The 20,367-nt window shown below is 39.5% G+C and overlaps 1 protein-coding gene across 1 annotated transcript in view; it reads left to right on the plus strand.

The window, feature by feature from the left end:
• The window catches only part of rnf144aa (ring finger protein 144aa), a 29,676-nt gene extending 18,646 nt beyond the window's left edge, over nucleotides 1–11,030 (plus strand). The window contains exons 5-8 of the mRNA XM_084914269.1: nucleotides 1,878–2,094; nucleotides 3,433–3,580; nucleotides 3,931–4,020; nucleotides 5,943–11,030. Of these exons, the coding sequence (XP_084770395.1) occupies nucleotides 1,878–2,094; nucleotides 3,433–3,580; nucleotides 3,931–4,020; nucleotides 5,943–6,074 (587 nt within the window). The 3' untranslated portion in view covers nucleotides 6,075–11,030. The remainder of the gene's footprint in view (nucleotides 1–1,877; nucleotides 2,095–3,432; nucleotides 3,581–3,930; nucleotides 4,021–5,942) is intronic.
• The last annotated feature ends 9,337 nt before the right edge of the window (nucleotides 11,031–20,367 follow it).

The raw sequence follows: 20,367 nt of genomic DNA on the forward strand, positions 1-20,367 counted from the left end.
AAAATGAAGAACAATTGGATTTCATTCTGGATTCAATTAAATTGAATGGTTTCATTACAAATAGTCATTCAGTTAAGTAATATTCCTGTACTTTGTTTTGATATATTATAATTACATTGGTTTGGTTCTATAGTCAAGTGCTAGACTGTATGCAAAACGTGTATAGCCACAGCGATACCATGCATTAGCTGCTGCTTGTGTTTATTTACAGTACTGTGCAAAAGTCTTGAGCCAACACTTGTATCTCAATATTTTACTCCATAATGGGAAATGGATACATTAGTTTATTGAAATGTGCAAAAATACATGGAAATACAGTAAGCAAAAAGCAATTTTGACAAGCTCCCCAACACCACTGGCTTAAATGCAGCCCCAAATCAAATGAAGAACCTCGATTGTGTTTCACAGCTGTAGACATTCACTGTTCAGACCTTCAGAAAACCTGGGGAGCTATTGTTAAAGACCTCTTTAAAGATTACATGAAAGTCTGGCTGCTTAGAAGCGAAGTATAAAGAAATGAAGGGTGGCTTAGTAGTGTACATGAGAGGGCAGTGTACTAAGCTATTAGCTAAGGCTAGCTAGCTTGGTTAGCAGGGGGCATCGATACAAACTGTATGGCTGGATGAAACTAACAGGTAATGTGCATTAAGGGATTGACCCACTTTTGCAGCCAGCCTCACCTGGCCACTGCAGGAACTACAGTTAATTGGCCTCTTTAGCCTTAGGGATCGTCACCATTTGATCCCTTGTATTTTTGTTAAATTCCCATTATCTCTTTCCCCCGTGTACTTTTAGTGTCAGCAGTTCATTTTCTAATAAATAGCTTGGATCTCAGAGCTGAAAACATGATGGCAGGTCTGTGTCGCTTTGCTTCACACTGTCAGTGTAGACATGCTAATCAGCAATATTTTAGTTCCATCCCTACAAGAGACAGCAGTGACCACGCTGTGCTATCACTCTTTGATGGTACTCACTCTGCAGGTTCTCCGCCTACACAGAGGCACAAACTATACACAGAACATGCAGATCACGCTTGCAGGAATAAATGCATATCCATAAAGACAAACACACATTCATTAACACAGAAGGGACCCTGTAAATTAATAAAAATCCTCAGAAAGAGCTGTTGATTCTGGATAAAAGCAGTGAGCCATCTCATCAATGTCCCAGTCTAGTCAGGCAGAACAGTTTCTGTAACCGTTCCATATTTCTCAGGCTGAGCCAAAAGTGCAAGTGGAATGTGTGCTCATAGTTCTTGGCAGAGAGGCAAGGGGATGTAAGGACGGGATACAAGGGCAAGTGCATCATGCTATGTACTTAGAATTGGCAGAATCTGTTTTTACCACTTTTAAAAATATTCGAAAGAATTTTTGGAAGCCATGGAAACAAGTTACCAAATAATAGATGCAGTAACACAAGAAATAACATATTTTTTTAAAACAAAAGAAACCTTTCAGTATATAAGAATAAGAACTTTATTGATCCCAGAGGGAAATTCATATGTCTAACATGACTCATCTGCTATTTGTATAAGAATTAAAAATGAAAATGAGTGAAAAGGGTTTTGTTTCTCTTCCAGTACTGATGGTTTTTTGTTTGTTTGTTTTTTTGTTGCATAAAGATAAAGTGCAGAGAGCATGATATCAAATTATAAGAAGTTTGCAGAGAGAAATATTATTCTTGAATACATGTATCATTATTTCACACGTAACAGGAAATCCCGTGGCATTAAAAAAATCACCAAACAGCCAGAGAAGGTTCTAGTCTACTGCGCTACATCTTCAGAAATCTGCATCTGAAACTCATTAAATATTTTGGCTCAAATGAGCTAATAAGAGAGTCTGTGTTCATGACCTGGACCTTTTTTGTGTCGTCAGAGGTATTGCTGGACCCGTGCCGAACATGGTGCCCTTCGTCGACCTGCCAGGCGGTGTGCCAGCTAAAGGAAGCGGATTCTCCAGCCCTGCCCCAGCTGGTCCAATGTGCTGTATGTGCCCTCGAGTTCTGCTCGGCCTGCAAGGCCAACTGGCACCCCGGGCAGGCCTGCCAGGAGAACAACCTGCCCATTACGTCCTTCCTACCAGGAGAAAACAGGTGCTGCTTTCTACTTGTATCCACTCACTAGCTTTCACACTTTTAACATTTCATGGACCATAATCCAAAAAATACTTACAGGCTATGAGACATGAAATGAATTCTGAAACCTGTCCTTGTCCTTAAGCAGCGTCCTTAATGAAATCCATAATTATTAAGTCATTAATTATAATAAATTTTTAATTTTTGCTCAAACTTTAACAGGCAATCATTTAAACATGAGCACTTCAGTAAAGTAATAATACATTTTGGCATGTGATAGTGTAGCAGGTATAAGGCCTGCTAGAAATACTAGTTTTGTCAATGCTATGTTGCTGTCTTAGCCCATCTGAGTGAAGGTGAGGAAAACCTGGCAGGATTCAGTCAGTGTGTCTTTTTGCTGCCACTTTTTGCTTGAGCATCAGCCAACACTCAAGCACATATTTAGTAGGTAGAGATAAAACAATCTGCTTCAACTAAACTGCAGTAAGGCCGGCTGAAATAGATTAATCATTAATTTTAAGGGTACAGCATCTGTCTCCTAAGGTAGAACAGACTTGCTCAGAGATGCATGCAGCTGACCCATTTCTTTGTCTTATCCTCTTACCCTGGAAATGCCATTAGCTCTGCAGAACCTTCTGCTGTCTGCGCAAGAGCTCAGAGGCCACACTGGAGAAGAGGGTTCATAGTTGTAAAGAGCCTTGGTGTTTGAATTACACTTGTTCACCATACGGATATCATTGAAAGCATCATTTTCTTTGCGTTTGTTTGGGTTTTTTTGTTCGTTTTGGCTACGCTTATGTTAAACATTAATCTCTCTGCCTGTCACAAGATTATGGTTTCTACAAGTCGTACAAGTGTTTTTCTTTCATGATGCAGAAGAATTTTTTTTAACACAGTAGAATTTGCTAAACTTGGGAGAGACAAAAACAAGTCATGTTCTAAATATAGTTCATTGTTTTCTAGTTTCTACCTAAAGTGGTGGAGGTGTTGAGACTGTATTGTGTTTCACTCAAACGAACAGTATGACAGATTCATGGAGACCGGCCTGAAAAATCAATGGGCCTGTTTGCTGTCTTCGGATAATTCGCAAAATGACAGAGAGCTGTTCATGCACAGGTTTTCGGAGTCAGCTGTTTAGAAATAATGGGAGAAATGGATACAGATAACCTGACACTGAGAGGACAGGAGAATGGTAGTCTGGGGTTGAGTTCAAGGCCATTTTAGTGACTGGTGACACCTACATATGTGTTTATTTAGATGAATCTGATTTGGAACTACATAAAATCCTGTTATGCCACATAGTATGAATATTGAATATTGAATTGAACACACTTAACTTGCGTCTCTTCTCCTCAGCTCTTTTTATAAGAACGAAGAGGATGATGCCCCAATCAAGCGCTGTCCTAAATGTAAAGTTTACATTGAGAGGGACGAGGGCTGTGCACAGATGATGTGCAAGAACTGCAAGCATGCCTTCTGCTGGTACTGTCTGGAGTCCTTGGATGTGAGTGGCATTTTTATTCCTCATCCTGTAACGCATTTTCACACTGCTAATGTTGGATATTATTTGACTCCATGGGACAACAATATCTCTAATTATCAGAAAATCGTAGCTTTACATTAAGAGTATTTGCAATTTTCATTATTTTGACTGTTCAAAGTGACAACCTCAGCTGAACTCATATAACTTTGGTGATTAATGAGCTGTGGTGCCCTTATATAATCCTAATTGTGTGAGCACACAGGCGACCGTGCTCCGCAGGTCACTTAAAAAGCAATTTTCTCTGAACGCCCACCCGTATCATTCAGATAGCTGATGGTCAAGTCTTTATCTGTATGTGTGTCATGTGCTAGGATGACTTTCTCCTGATCCACTATGACAAAGGGCCCTGTCGAAACAAACTGGGGCACTCCAGGGCGTCCGTTATCTGGCACAGAACACAGGTGAGAACACCCACCTCCCCATCCGCAAGTCACACTCGGCAACCCACCCCTCCCCCTCTCCCTCCCCCTCTGCCTCCCCCTCTCTTAGCCACGCTGCAGCATGTGGCCTCACACGTGCTCCCTGGCTCTGCTTCTGTCTCTCCTTCGGTGCACACATTCACATACAGTGATGGGCTCGTATTATGGTAACAGCACAAAAGCAAAAGAACAACTCAATCCACATGCAGCGACAAGTGTCTAGTGGTCAGTGTCCTGCTGTTTAAGGCTTAAAAAAAAAAGGTTTACATAACCAAGGTCTCTCTTTACCTGGCGGTAATCCAATAAAGCTACACATTGCATATAAAGGATTAGATTTCCTCATGATACGACATATTGAAGTGCTTAATTCATAGACTGAGCTCCCAAATGCCCTCTCAGTATCACTTATTAGCCAAAAAATCTATTCATAGCTTAGCACATCCCTTTGTCCAGCATATTTGCTATTTTCCCAGTATTAGCATACACATTGGCATCTGTTGCCTAGTAGGGCAGGCTGAGTCATATGATTACAGTTCAGCTGGTGGAGGCCAGCTATAGCTTCAGTGTTCTATGTGTCTCTTTTCTCTGTCTCGCTCTCCTCATTTCACACCCGTTTGCGCTTTCACATATATGCAAGCCTCCCTTTCGCTTCCTTTATAAAGCCAAGGTGTATCAGAGCAAAGCATCTTCTGTTGTAGCCACGTACCATCGTTCTGAAGCAATGTCACATGCTATGCTTCAAAGTGCCACAACGCTCTGTTAATAAGAAGACCCTGTACTTGATACTTTTTGTTTGTTTTTCACTACACAAAGCCTTTTTGCTGAAAAAATAACAGTTAATGCATTAGCCAACGCTCGTCGTTGTTATTTATTTTAAAAGAACCCTGCATGCAAGCAATCCTGCAAAATATATTTTCCCAAATAAACTGGAGGAAGAAAAAACCCAATGTGCTATTATAAGTCACTGTTGCATGTGACAGCCGATTATGTATTCTATCATGCTGTGTGTGAATTTCCTGGAGTTTGGCTCCCCCATGTGGTGGATTACTTAATTTTCCTGGCTACCAACAAAACAAAGCTGGATTTTACCAACATGTAACTCTACAGTTCTTAAATCTATGACTGTGTTGGTAAGTCCTAAAAACCATCTCCTTAGTAGAACACTTGCATAACTTCCACACAAAATGGTTCTGCTGGAAAACAACCATCCTTTGTGCCACTTGATTGGAGAAGTACATAATTATGTAACTGAATGTGTGACTTTGCTATGTGCAGTCTCACTATGTGACAAAATCATGATGTCCTTACATTTTTTTTTTTGTGGGAGTAAGAACATTTTACTAAAGGCTTTCTGTCTTTATGTACTGCAGTATAGAACTTATTTTAATGATATAAAATGGCATCTCCACTGTTTGATATCCTTTTTTTTTCCCTCTGAGTAAAAAAATAAAAAATAAAAAAAAATAAAATAAAAGAAGTAAAGGACTTGCCCAATTATGAAAATATAAATTGTGGTGCCTAATGTGTAAAACGGAATAAAATGGACCATTCTTAACATGTTGGGAAAAAAAAGATAATTTTAAAGCACTTGGTGACATCCACTGGTGAACATGTGTTACTGCAGAAATTGTGCTCATAGTTTGGGACACTTGGGAAACAGTATATGCACAGTTGCTCAAAAAAATATCGGTAACTTATATGACACATACTGAAGAGAAAATCAGCAATAAAACTTTCTGAAATGACTTTGAAAGCTGTTAACGCTACTTGAATTGCAGCATTAATAGATTAAATGCATGGCTGCTTGTGTGTTTAAAAGAGTGCTGCATTTATTTAAATAATGGGGGTTTTTGTTGTTGTTGTTGTTTTTTTTATTTTAATGTCTCGCTGCTGTGTCCCTGCAGGTTGTGGGAATCTTTGCTGGCTTTGGCCTTCTCCTGCTGGTTGCCTCTCCCTTCCTCCTCCTGGCCACTCCCATCGTACTCTGCTGCAAGTGCAAGTGCAGCAAAGGCGATGATGACCCATTGCCAACCTAAAAAAACACCATCCGAGTTGGCACGGGGAGCCGCTTCAAGGATGGGCCTATCTATTTTTGTCCTTTTTCACCCCTTTTTTTTATTTTTATTTTTTTTTCCCATCCCACCAGCTTTGAGAACTTTCTTCTTTTTTGGGCTCAACCTGCACCAGCCCAAGCCGCTTGGGGATCCATTGCTCTGCATGAGGGAGGCATGGCAGAAAAGCGACCCTACATGTTTATCTCGAGGGAGAGAGGTGCAGGGGTCAAAGGTTAGTGGACATGAGACTCGTTGAGGGACTACTGTGTCCAAATGTATGAGAAGTTGCCAGACTGGGGACGTGGAGGATGACTGCACCACTTCAGCTGCCCCCCCCTCTCCTGAGGTGTGGGTTAATTTGTTGTTGCACTTTGGTGGGTAATTGCAAATGAAGGAGGGAAAAAAATCAACATTAAGAAACGATTTTTTTTCTTTATTATTATTCTTATATGGACCATGTCATGCAGGAGCCACCTTAGAAAGAACTCTTACTTCATCGCTCTGTTTCGTTGGTTTGTTATGCGCAACAAAAGCTTTTCCCTCACCACCACACTCGATGTAGCTCTACAGATTCAGTCAGTAGCATAATAGAGTTACACCACGGATGTTTGGTGTTCACTCGATTTGCACACGGAACATGATTTCTTTGTCATGTCTGCGACTGAGGTAGAGATGGGAGGCTAGCGTTACTCTCAGCTCAGTGTATAGCACGTCCTCTTGATGATGTCAATGTTTTATAATCCTGCGCTTTTAATAGAACTGTGCTCAAAGTAGTGTCTATGTGTTGTACTTTACAGTGTTTTTCCAACTGTTAGGCAAACATATTAAAGGGGACTGCCTCTCAAATGCATTAAAAGGAAAAAAAAAAACAGTTTTTCCTGTGATAAAATGATAATCGCGTCTTGTTTTGGTTAACTATCACCTTACTTTCTTTTACTGTCTTTGCATTCTACATTAAATTCACAAATGTCACAAATTGAGTGGCACTCCCCTTTAGCATTAAATTAAACTCTGTCAAAGGACCTCGTATCCACGTGCTGTGGAGTTGTTTTAATTTAATTCACTAAAAAGATGTCACTCCTGTATTTCTCAGTCCCTAGGCGGCAGTCTAGCCAAATAGAAATGAATGGCCTTAAATTAAAAGTAGTGAAAATCAGACAAGCCCCCCATGCACTAAAAGAACAAGTCAGATCCAAATGATCCCAGGGAAAGCATGTTTTAAGGACTAGTCAGTGAAGCCCTTTATATCCAGACGATTCTATGATGTCATTCATATGCCACTCTGTTAATAGCCATACTGTTAAACAAAGAAAAACAAAAAAAAACCGAGGATATCTCTCTCTACATATAATATAAACAATTGTTCTCAAATGGTGTTCTTTGTGATCTAAGCCCTGTATTTTCTGAGCCTCTTTAAGCAGGAGAGCGATCAATCCAGCTATGGTTGTGAATGATCTCAAGATCAACTCAGATCTCCCACTTTTTGAGTCTTAACAAATGCCCGCTGGCTCAAACTGCAAACTTGCATATGTTAGTGGTCCGAGTGTCTTTTTTGTTTTGTTGGTAGTTAGACCTCCAACAAAAAGCAGCTGTTCCTTGCAGGAATGTCAGAAAAGCCTATAGAGTAAATTTAAAAAGCATGTTAAATCTTTGGGCACATGAATATCAAGCTGCTCTATACTATATCACTTTATCTATGCAAGTTTGTGCATTACCGTAATGATAAGGTTATTGATTGGCCATGATTAATTGTATGGAACTATTGTGTAATGAGAGCTGCAGAATGTCAGCATATCGTCGCTTTAATTTAATCAGGGAATCATCTGGAAAATATCCATTTTATGATCATTATATACAGTGCATTGGGTTTTTTGTTTTGTTTTGTTTTTTTGTCCTTAGGCTAGTTTTAAGGTTTCCAGAGAAGAATTTGCCTTTGCCAACTTCTTTGCAGTCTTCAGAAAAATGAAATTACCCTTTTAAAAAACAATCTTACCTGGTTATAATCACGGTACGCCAACTGTCAGTTCGGAGGTTTTTCAGACCAGGACATAATAAAAGAAAATATTTGGTCCTCTGGGTCCAGTGGAGGAATATTGGCCTGCTTGTTTTTCAGTGTTGCTTTAATTCATTTAGGTTTTTGTGCAATTATCTATGCACAGCTCTCTTAATGTCTCATCACGGTATTTCAGTTGGGTTGATGTCTGGATTTTGACTGTGTCATTGCAACACCTTGATTTGCCGTCCCACCCCACCCTTTTTTTCCCCTCTTTTCAGCCATTCTGTTGTAGATTTGCTGGTGTGTTTTGGATAATTGTCCTGTTCAGCTATAGACAAGTGTTCTCACATTTAACTCTAGAATACTTTGGCTTACAGATGAGTTCATGGTCAACTCAAAGATTGCAAGTTGTCCTGTGGCTCGAAATCAAGTCCCAATCATCACCCCTCTATCACCGTGCTTGATAGTTGGTCTGAGGGGTCTGTGTTGATTTGGTGAAAACCAAACACAGCATAAGTGGCATTAGGCTTTATAGCCTAACGTCTCCACTTTGGTCTCATCTATCCAAAGGATGTTGTTCCAGAAGCCTTGCAAGTTGTTCTGATTCAGCTTTGCAAACCTAAGGAGTCCTGCTATGTTCTTTATAGAGAGAAGAGACGTTGTCCTGGTAACACTTCCAAACAAGCCATATTTGTTTGTTTTTTTCTCTTTTTTCTAATTGTACTGTCATCGTTAACATTTAATATCCTAACTGAGGCCTGGAGAGTCTTGAGATGTAGTTATTGGGTTTTTGCAGTTAGCACTGTTCCCTCACAGCGGTTGCCTAACAGCAAGAAGGTGCTGAGTTCTGATTTTCTTTTATTATGTCCCAACACGTAAAGGCTGCAATTGAAAGAGATTGTGCTTTTTTGTTTGTTTGTTTCTTTACCAAAACTGTAAGTCAGTTTAAGAAAAAAGTAGAAACCTTTCAGTTTAAAATGGAGACATTTAATTTATGGGAGAAGTTTGTAGTTGGATAAGTTTTGCTACCGTGCGTAGCACCTGCATGTCTTCGGAGTGAGGCAGGAAACCAGAGCACATGAAGAAAAACCACACGGGCGCAGAAGGAAAAACCTGTGAACTCCACACAGAAAAGACCAGAGTTGAACATCAGGTTCGAGCTTTGAGGCGACAGTGCTAACCACTGTGCCAACCTGTCATAGCCATTCCAGTGTTTTAATAAGCCATTCGGTTTCTCGCTTTCCTTCTGGTGCAATTCATCAGTGTTCATGTAGCATTTCATTAAAAGTGTGGCTACAGTTGCCAATAAAGGGGTTAACAAGAGTAGCTAATACTGTATAAGCTAAACAGTAGCTGATCACCTGCACCTCCTACCAGTTTTCACCTGTTTTTAACTCTTATATAAAATTTTAGAAAAAACATTGTTATTATTAGTAGCCTTCAGGTTTGAATGGGTTACCTGTAGCTTGGGTTGCTTTCATTGGCCTTGCCTTCTGTAGGAGCATGATCATTTGACACTGAATTCGGTTAAATTTTCTACCTTTCAAAGCAACATTTCTTCGCTGCAAATCATTTAAATTGCTGAAACTCATTGTTTTAATGACAATCGTGCCAAGCAGATTTCCCAGAAGGCAAAAGGAAGCTGAGCTGTGTGTGCATTTTGATCACGTCTTTGTAATGTATTAACAGTTTTTACAGGGTTGAAATGACTGCTTCTTTATGTAAGCGCTGCACTGTATAATATGGATTTTATCGTTTTACTTCTTCTTGATATGATCTGTGACGTGCGTGATATGGTGCCTGCTGTGTTTTACTGGAGGAGTTTAGCAGCTAAAATGAACTCTATGGAAAAGTCGATGCAGATGATCACAACTGTTTGTTTGGTTTGTTAGATTTGTTTTTTAGGGGTTTTAACAGTTTGAGGAAGGGGGTGATACCACTAGTAAACATTTATTTAAATCCAAAAACTAAAAGTCCATCGAATTCTTGAAAGGCACAAAGTAACAAATCATGGACACTTTGTTTCTTTTCTTTTTCAAACTCAACATTCTTCTTTATCAATGTCTGCTGGCATTAATAAACAGGTAGATACTGTATTATGCAACAAACATAAGGGCAGCATGATTACTTGTTTTTTCAAGGCTCAACATAAAGGCCTACAGAGTACAACCACTTCACGCAGATGATTCATCAGCACAGGTGCTGGAGAATAGGATGACCTGAGTAAGGGCTTGCTTCTCATTACTTGGGGCCCTGAATGGAAAGAGTATTTTACAAAGGCTCAAAATCAACTTTGTAACTATCAGATCAAGTTTGGTTACGAGCAGCAGTCTATATTTTATAACTTGTTGTGTCAAGAGATGAAGCTGCATGAGTTTTCTTTGACTTCTACATGGTAAATATAATATTGTAGCCTCTAAAGAGCTTTCATATGGTGGCACTGATAAAGTCGTCATCCTGTTTTGGGTTTTTTTTTTTTCTTCTTCTTTTGTTTAGAAAATGCACTTTGATGTTCAGCCATAAAATATGTTGGTCAGCCTTCCTATATTTAGTAGATGGCCTTCATGTGTCTATTACTTTTTTCTTTTTTGATATATTTTATGTTTTGTACACTTGTTACATCAGTTTGTGTATTTGTATTATCCGTTTATATAGAGGGATTTTTCGCCCTTTTATTGGTCGTATATTAATTACAATGAGTTACAATTATCGGTCACTCCCGTAGGTGGGTTATTTTCAAAGAAATTGCTTTCCATACACAGGACTATGAGGAAACAATGTCTCTAGTTCACTGAGTAATTAAAGGTTAAATGATAACAAAGCTATGACCATTGTAAAATTGCATTAAATCCATTCTGTACAACTTTAGAATTGGCATCTTAATATATCTACAGTTCCACTAACACTGTGACACCAGGTATTAAAGGTTGTTGTTTTCGTGATTCTGTCCTCTTCTTTCACTGATGCCAGTGGTTCTCAAACTGGAGCTGCTTACAACTAGGTGAAAAATGTAACCTAGAGACGTCTTTTACAGTTGTGATTAATTTCAGTTCGTATTTAAGTGTGGCATGCAGGGAAAATTAATCTCTATGGAAGCCCATTTCCGCCACTAAAAAAAAAAAAGGATCCATAACTCGAAATTTCGAGTTACTTTTCTCGAAATTTCGAGTTGGCACTGCCAATCAGTAATCTACGTGAATGGTGTCATTTCCTTGTTACCCGGAAGCTGAAGCCCTTAGGTAGAAATGCTACAGCTAAGCTATTACATCCAGTCATGAATGCACAGATTGAATATTTTCAGCGTGACTTCAAAAATGATGAAATCCTTGTGTTACTAGCTGAATCACATGGCGTTACTATCAGCAAACGTACTCGCGAAAGCGCCAATTTGTTGCGATCCGGTTTTGAGTGCGCGTTACTCTGCGCCATATGCTTCCGGGTAACAAGAAAGTGACCTAATTCACGTAGATTACTGATTGGCAGAGCTAACTCGAAATTTCGAGTTATTAACTCAAAATTTTGAGAAAAGTTTCTCGAAATTTCGAGTTATGGATACTTGTTTTTTTTGTTTTGGATTTTTTTAGTGGCAGAAACAGGCTTCCATAAATTTCTTAACATGTCTCCTTTTGGCTCATGCAATTGTCAAATAGCTCCCTCTAGTGTTCCAAATGTGTAATTTTCTATTAAGAGATACCTGAAGTCAAAAGTGACTTAAAGAAAGAAGAGAGTAACAGATCTGACAAAAAGCTGCAAAAATTTTGTCACCTTTCACAGGGCTATTTTTTATTTTTATTTATTCTAACCCTCCTGTCTGGTTCATTTAATAACTTGTATAAAAAAATGACTTTGAATCATATAGACAATAATATTTCGATTTGTCCTTATTTAACTTGCACCAAGCATCTTTCCTTCTTATTCACTGCGGCTCTTTCTGTTCTACTGCATCTCTTTGTGTTCATCAAAGATGTATCGGCCTTTTGTTAAGGTCTGCCAAAGAACAGGTTGTTCTCTCCTTCTCTCTTCCTTTGTTTCTATTTCCTGCCAGATGCTGGATCGGGAGCATTAACAAGACAACCCTGAAAATGAAAGTGCAAACGCTCGGTGATATATCATCCCTCACCAGCTGTTCTCTGTTTGGAAGTCGCTCCACCAATCACTAGGCAGGACCACAGGAAGTTGCCATCTGTGGGCACCATGGTGACAAGGTTTGTGGATGGGCGCTGAAGCTGATGTGTTATCTGGAGCAAATGAAGTATGATTCAGGGAGAGAGTGCCAGGAGGTGCGGGGATGGACAGAGAGACAGAGATGAGTGTATCACCTGCGAGACAAAGAGCTGAACCTCAGAGAAACTGGAAACAGAGAGCCAAGCCCCGGCACTGAAAGAGGGGCTGGATGGGAAGAGAAGAGACGAGGCCTTTGCACCTGCTCTGTTACAGAACACAAGATTCTGCTATCACACGTGTGTTGGCTGCCGGCCCATCAGGCTGGTCTGTTCTGGCTTTACCTTCCAACACTCTGCTGCCAAGTCGTCATCCTGCTCCCCATCAACACCCCCCTCATCTGCTGCTCTGTACTTACAATATCAACAATACTCTTAAGCTTTAAGCTTTCAAAATTACTGCAAGTGAGAATTGAAAGTCTTAAAATAGTCAGAAGCCCTTTATTTACTTTTTAATTTAAACTGAATATACAATTCATGTGAACCTAGTGTGTCTAATGCATGAAATACAAATTGAACTATCTTGACGGTGCTTTGCATGATCTGTCTGCTCGACCTGTTGGTAGTTGAATATTCAGAGCAGGGACTCAAAATCTTCTGGACTCTAGCTTTATTTTTGCATGATTTATGTCATGACCTCATGTAGAGCTATTGACAAATCGGGAACCACTCATGTGAGAGCAGAAAAGACAGATTTAAAGACCGCAGTAAAACATACACACTGATTTTTACTGACATTAATTGTTATCATGAATGTTAATGTCTGAATTAGTATTTACATTAATAAAAGTGTATAATCAGTTCTACTGTTAAACTTATGACATCACTAGAAATACCTCTGTTTCATATTGTCTGATACATTTTCCATTTTTTACATACATGAATCATTTTCTCTACCAAATATTAGAGAGTACTTAAAAATGCCTGTCTGATTTTGGTCAATGTGTTTATGTAGATATTCACTTCTCTCAGTCTCAAAAGGTTCCAGTTAAATGTTTGCAGCTATAAATGTTTTCTTTAGATTTTCTTTGAGTGACCAGAAATCAGTAGAAACATCCATATGAGCCATCCAGTCCATAAGGTGCGCCAGTGGGACGTAATCGATAGTGCTGAAAGCAATATTCACCATTCACTCGATATTAACCATAAGTCCATTTGCCAGAAGAGGGAACTAGAGTGCTATGAAAAACATCCCATTGTGTTTGTGAGTAGTGGCACACAGTGGCTTTAAATAAATCAAATATTAAGTGATGTGTTCAGTGCAGAATGATTAAGATGTTTTTTTTTTTTTTTCTTTTTCCACCTATTTTTCAATCCTGCAACACATTTTTCAAATTAGCTGGGGATAAATAAACCACACATTCATTCTGTTCACCTATTTGTTTGCACATAGGAAACACTGGTAGGTGCAGAATACAACAATACAACCGTTCAGTATTTTCTGTCCCACTGAGCTTTCACACCCATTCTGACTTTCCTTTCTTTCACTCTCACTTGTCACTCTGATGGAGACTTCCACTAAGGAAAGAATGCCGTAAACACACGTTGACATTATGAGCTAAGAGCTCCCTGCTAGCTCCCAATGGGGGTTAAGGTTTAATATTAGGCATGTGTATTTGCTCATACTTGCACAGAGGGCTCTAATTGTGACCAGGGGCCATTGTACATCAGCTGGTGATTGACATACGGTGACAGGGTTCCGCCTCTGATCTATTTTATCCCAGCGTGAAGCTGTACTGCTCATTGTCCCTCAAGGCTGTGACACCTATTAGCTCTCATTAGCTTCCTGTGGTTCAGCAAGATGGGCTCAAAAAAAAGAATGGATAGTCTTGAAATAATTTTTTTAAGTGAATGTCACAAAATATCACATTAAAGGAAGAATTTGAGATGTGGACAAAATATCAATGCTGAAAGTTGGATAAGAAGACTGATACTGCTGAACATCTTACCGACCAACATGTTTTTTTAGCCTGCAGAAAACTACAAGGTTTTGGCATAGAAGAAACTTCAGGACATCACAGTTATGTGCAAAAAATAGTCTGTAGCTTCTTTTTAAAAACTTGTTCCTCTCACAGGGTTCACTTGCTTCTCTCCTCTGGACAGATCCAGGACAGCTGTTGTCCCTAGCTTCCATTCTTTATGCTAAGCTAAGCTGCTGACTGTAGTTTCACATTTATTCCAACTGCATAGCTGTTTTTTAGATTAGTTAAACACTCAGATGAGTATTCCCATTCAAATTGGACAAGAAAGTGAATAAAAGTACTGGAATTCATTCAAACACAGCAGAGTTTGGTGAAGAAAAATCACTTTTATGTGAAGTTAAAATAATATGTATTTTCCTGGACTAATCTATGATGAAAAAGATGCATTCTGCATTCTTGTTGATTTCATGTGTCATCTGCATCCTCTCCCTTTGCACCGAGTTTTGTTTGACTTAGCCTCCTGCGATTGCACCTCATTGCCTCATCGCCTAAACCCATTTCTTTCTCTAAACTATTCCTGTTTTTTCCAACTCCACTTGCTTCCTGTCTCATTCCCCAACATCCCTCCTTTCTCTCGATTTTTATCTGCGAGAAGTTTGCCTTGGGGCATTCACCTGAGCCTCCTCACCTGGGCTCTGAAAAGCCTGCCGGGACAGCAGGCCTGCCTGGTGAGGATAACAGTTGCCGATTGCCGGAAGAAATCTTAACAAATTCTGTTTTCTGTCAAGATGACGCACTGGTGAGGATCTTACGGAGTCGGGTTTGCCATGAACGCAAAGGCAAATACAAACGCACTCAAGTTAATGAGGATGTTGCCAGGTGGAAAATGAACTGCAGGGAAATCAATCATGGAAGGATGCTCCAGTTCAGTTTATATTTGGTTTAGGAAGAAAATTATCTGAAGCTCACAAATTGATTTTTTTTATAATACCCGAGGCTAGAATGGGGAAAAAATATTTTCCTCTGCGAGTTTAAGAGGAAGTTTGTAAAACGGAGCTGGATCGATTTCCATCCCGCTGCTCTTTATGAAATGTCAGTCATGTGTCTTTTATTCACTGGCAGTTGATGTGCGTTTGATTAGTGGGACTGGAATCATCAGCTATCAGGAATGACGTACTGTACCGAGCCCCTACTGCTCCGACCACCACCACAGCTTCCAGCCATGCACCTGTTCCCTCAGCCTGCTCCATCTCTCACTCACTCAGATGCACACGTCTGTGCCTGTGGTTCCAACTTGGCTTTTTCTCATTAAAGACTCAGTGAAGTGACAGGTTTTGACAGTGAAGGCTTCCACATCGAGCCTGCCATAGTGACAGATATCCGACAGCTTGACGATAACTGGTGCTTTATTGCAGAAACACAGGTGTCCCTCACGTCTGACGACAATAGGCAGCTCTGAGTGATGGGCAGGTTTGATGAAAAGTTACAGAGCCAGAACACAAGCAGAGTGTGCGCGCTGGGATGAAAACAAGCTGGAGATGGTGAACTTTTGTGGTCACTTTTAAACTCGCTTAGTAGTAATGATCAGATTAAATGGTTTGATGTTGACTAGATGTAAATTTCCAGTATTACTATTCTGGATGCAAGCTCATTAATGAGCATACCCAACCCCATCCTTCTTTAGCACCTACTCCTTTGCCTCCTCCTCCTCCACCTCCTCAGCCTGTAAATCAGCTCCTTAGCGCTGCTTCTAATACTGCTTGAGTGTGCAATCTTTTTAGCATGCCCCGGTGTTCACTCCTCTCACGTGCCCTCTGTCAACAGTAAACTTTCTGAAAAGCGAGCTTAACAGGCCGTGAAAGGGCGGCACAGATGGCTACATCCTAGGTGGTAATTATCAACCACTTCCTCCCAACAAGAAAAAAAAAAGAAGAAGAAACAAGCGAAGGTGTTGCAGACAGGTCAACTGATGCCGCTGACATGTTTGTAGGCTCTCTGGCAGAGAGCTCAAAGAGATGTACAGGAAAGGGCCTTCTGGAGCCCAGACAGCGCGTTGACAGTGTCAGAGGTCAAGCATAGCCATAAGAGGATGATTTTTGGCTTCAGTGCACATCAGCCTGAAGGAGATCTATATTAAAACACAACTCCAGTTGGCCAGAAAAACTGCAGTTTTTCTCAATATCATCCAGCATGCATTGATTTATTTATTTTTTTTTTTTTATCTGAAGTTGAGAAGTTCTTTAATTGCACTCTAATAGGTTAGTGATGAGGTGCAATGTACAGGAGACAGGCAATAAGAGCCAATTAGTCCAAAAGTGTTTCAGTCTTCACTAGCTATAGGTAATAGCAGCATTTATATGCACACTAAAGAAACAAGGGGATGTTTTTCTTTAAAGAGATTAAGCATTTATTTAGTTGTAGATCTATTAAAATTGAAGGTAACAGCTAATTTAAAATCCTCTTTAATTTGGGGGAAATTTAATACACTACAAGGTGATAGGCGAGACTCCCCCTACCTCCGTACAAGCCGCACGCCACATGCAAAAATATGTAAATGCCGCTCGTATTAGAATCTTTGTCTGGTTGTCATTCTCACATGGGGCACATCAAAGCCATATGACCTGATTTTGCACCTGCTGTTTAATTAAATTTACAAGACAGACACAGTCTCCACTCCCGGTGATATACAAATCTGGCTTTATTACCCCGGCACTGTAATTTACAAGGCAATTTACTGCTGGGCGGTAATGGTGCCTGCCAAAGTGTTCCCTCTGAAAAGATACACAAACATGCACAACAACAAGTTATCCCATTTCCTTGCCTGAAGATGAGACCAAGAATGCCAAGACCACTCTGTAAAATGTAACCACAGGACGAACGTGTGTGTTGTCGAGGGCCACAAGGCATGTACTGCGCAACACATTTCGACGCTCCCCTTGCCGAGGAGTCCAATACTAAATTACTAAACTTCATTTTAGGGTTATGGATTTGTTTATTTTAGGGGAAAAAATCTGAATGAGTGTCCTAAGTCTCAGTAAGACAAAAAGGTAAGTGATAAATTTGCTAAAAAGCTGCACTAAACAAAAAAAGTTACATCTTGTCTTTGGTGTCAAGACTTGCCAATCAGCACAAGCAAACACAAAGATCAGGATTTGAGGAGGAGGGTAATGAACTTAGACCACATTAGAGGGCCAACCTGTTTTATAGCAGCTTCACACGGCTGCAATCACAGATGGGGTGAGCAGTGGCGCATCGCAGAGAGCGGACAATTGCACCATTTTCAGAGAGTCTCTTAATGAAGGCATTTATTTGGCATTTAGTTATAAACACAAAACCTAGAACCTAAACCTTGCTTTTAAGCTCTACTCACCTGGAAAATAACAGCAAAAAGTGAGTGTAAGTAATTCCAGTATGTGAACAGTCTGGGTGGAGGGAATTCCTAGTATACACAAATGTCAGAGATGTACAGATGAAGCCTGCAGGTTGGTAGGTTGGGTAAGTTTGATGCTTAGGAAGACCTACTTGCAAGTAGCAAAAGCATGCATGAAGCAAAGTAAAAATAAGTTTTTAAAGGTAATTTGATCCTTTTTTTCTATAAACTGCATATAGTGTATTTATATCCATAAATTTTTTGAACAGTGACACATTTTAAAATTTTGCCCCAATCCACAGCCACTGTGGATTTTAAATCAAACAATCTGCAGGGTTTCAGCTTTAATTTAAAGGGTTTAATGAAAGAAATAAATCAACTTTTTAGGTATTACAGTCATTGTTATACGTAGTCTCCCATTTTCTAGGCTAAAAGTAATAACTGACTTAAAAGGATATTCATGGACAAATGAGCCCCGTCCCCTTTTTCTTCCATGACTAAGCAGAAAAAATATTTAGTGTTGATTTCAAGGTCTGAAGTCATCTTTGGGAGCTTTTCACTTGGACTCTTAATATGAGGTCCAAAGATATTAAAAATGTAAATAAATCTATCAGAGAACAAAAACACTTCAGGAGCAGGCAAAGAATGTGATTAAGTATTAAATAGACTCAATGCACCGACCAGCTCATTAACACTAAAAGACCATAAAGCTACCTAAAGTGGGTGATTTCAAAATTCTTCCTTTGATGATGAAAAACAACTTCACAACATCTAACCAAAGTCAAGGATGTCGGCATATCATTGTCAAAGTCCATAATCAAGAGACGCCTTGAATGGAAATACAGGGTTTACAACAAGGGTGTCCAACTCCAGGCCTCAAGGGCCGGTGTCCTGCAGGTTTTAGATGTGTTTGATCCAACACAGTTGATTTAAATGGCTAAATTACCTCCTCAACATGTCTTGAAGTTGGCCTGGTAATGAACTAATCATTTGATCCAGGTGTGTTAACCCAGGGTGATATCTAAAACCTCCAGGACACCGGCCCTTGAGGCCTGGAGTTGGATACTCCTGGTTTACAACAAGGTGCAAGCCACTAGTTACACTCAAGAACATGAAACCCCGATTACACTTTGACACAAAGTATCTAAAAACAAAAATGCTTGCCCATTTCTAGAATAATAAATTATTTGGATGATGAAAGCAAGATCAACTTGTATCATAATGATGAGAATTGAAAAGAATGGAGAAGGAATGAAACAGCTTATGATCTCAAGCTCATCTTTCAAGCATGGTGGCAGCATTGTTATGGCATGGGCATGTAGAGTCTGTTAGAAGACCACTGGTGTTTATTGAAGATGTGACTGCTGATAAAAGTAGCAGGATGAATTATGAAGTGTACTGGGCTAATGCTGTGAAACTGATCAGACAGCATTTCACAGTGCAGATGGAAAATAACCCAAAGTATACTGCAACAGCAACCCAAGAGTTTCTCAAGGCAAAGATATGGGATGTTCTTTAACAGGACACATTTAAAAAGGAAAAATCTGAACCCATGATACTGAGTTCTCTTTTATGCATTGTGCAGGCATGGTTCGGGCCCATTTATTCTCTGAGAGTTATTCTGAGTGAATAAATGATAAAACGGTCTGAGAAGGCCTTGGTTTGACGATTATAAAAAAAGACGATACTATGGCCTTCAACGTTTTCAAGATCACAACCCAGAACTTGAATATTTCAGATGTTCAAATGCGGAAACATATTTTAGAAGAATGGTGGTCCATCCCTTTAAAACAACTCAAAAGACTTGCAGAAAGCATGATACTGAAAGTTTTCTGGCAGAACATAGTGACCCAATACCTTAAGACAATTTTTGGTTTTTGTCAGGGTTTTTTTTTTTTTTTCTTTTTTTACATGGAGTAAGCTTGTATTGTTCATTATTAACATAAAGTATGAAGGGAATATAGCATCTATCATTTTCTAAGTAACGGCTGACTGTAGCAATTGTTCTGCCGTTTGGCAAAAAAGCAGCAGTAACCATGGCAGGGAATCTAAGATCTAGGGAATTGGGATGGATTAACTAAAAACATGAATCTGAGCTGCAGGAGCTTAAAAAAGAAGATAGCAGCTTGATACATTTAACTAATTATGACATAAAGCCTTCACATATTTACCTGAATTGAGGTGCAAATCAGCAAAACTTTGCACCATTAGAGATAACTTCTAATGAGATTTCAGCAGCCTATCAACAAGGACAATATATTTTCTAGACTCTAATCCTTTGTGAATCAAGAAGTCACACCTATATACATTTTTATTTATGTCCTCATGGCTCGCTGTCACAATACTAATACACCAAGTTAATCCAGCAGTCGCCCACTTACAGTTAAATTGTCTTGATTGCCTAACATCTGGCACGAATGCTAATGTGGGTGTTTTTTTTTTTTCTGTTTTTTTTATGTGAAGTGGTTCTTTCAGCTGTTTAGTTGCATTTAAAGAATCATTGTTTGCGTGGACACATTTCTATGTTGAAATATGCAACAATTCATTTCACCTTAAGGTTCTGTCTGACGTTGGCACATCTTACTCATGATAAGTTAAGGATTAATATTCAAGCCACATACTGTACACGTACGCAATAAAGAAAACACGAATGCCAATTGTTTTGGTAACAGAAGTAGATTTTTATCAATGATGTGGCGTCCTGTATCATAGGTAGTACTGAAGGTGCAGTTCGGCCTTTTAGGTTCTGTTTAGATAGACTTTAGAG

This window comes from Perissodus microlepis, chromosome 19 (assembly GCF_051167445.1).
Source record: "Perissodus microlepis isolate ML-2025 ecotype Zambia chromosome 19, ASM5116744v1, whole genome shotgun sequence".
Classification (NCBI taxonomy): Eukaryota; Metazoa; Chordata; class Actinopteri; order Cichliformes; family Cichlidae; genus Perissodus; species Perissodus microlepis.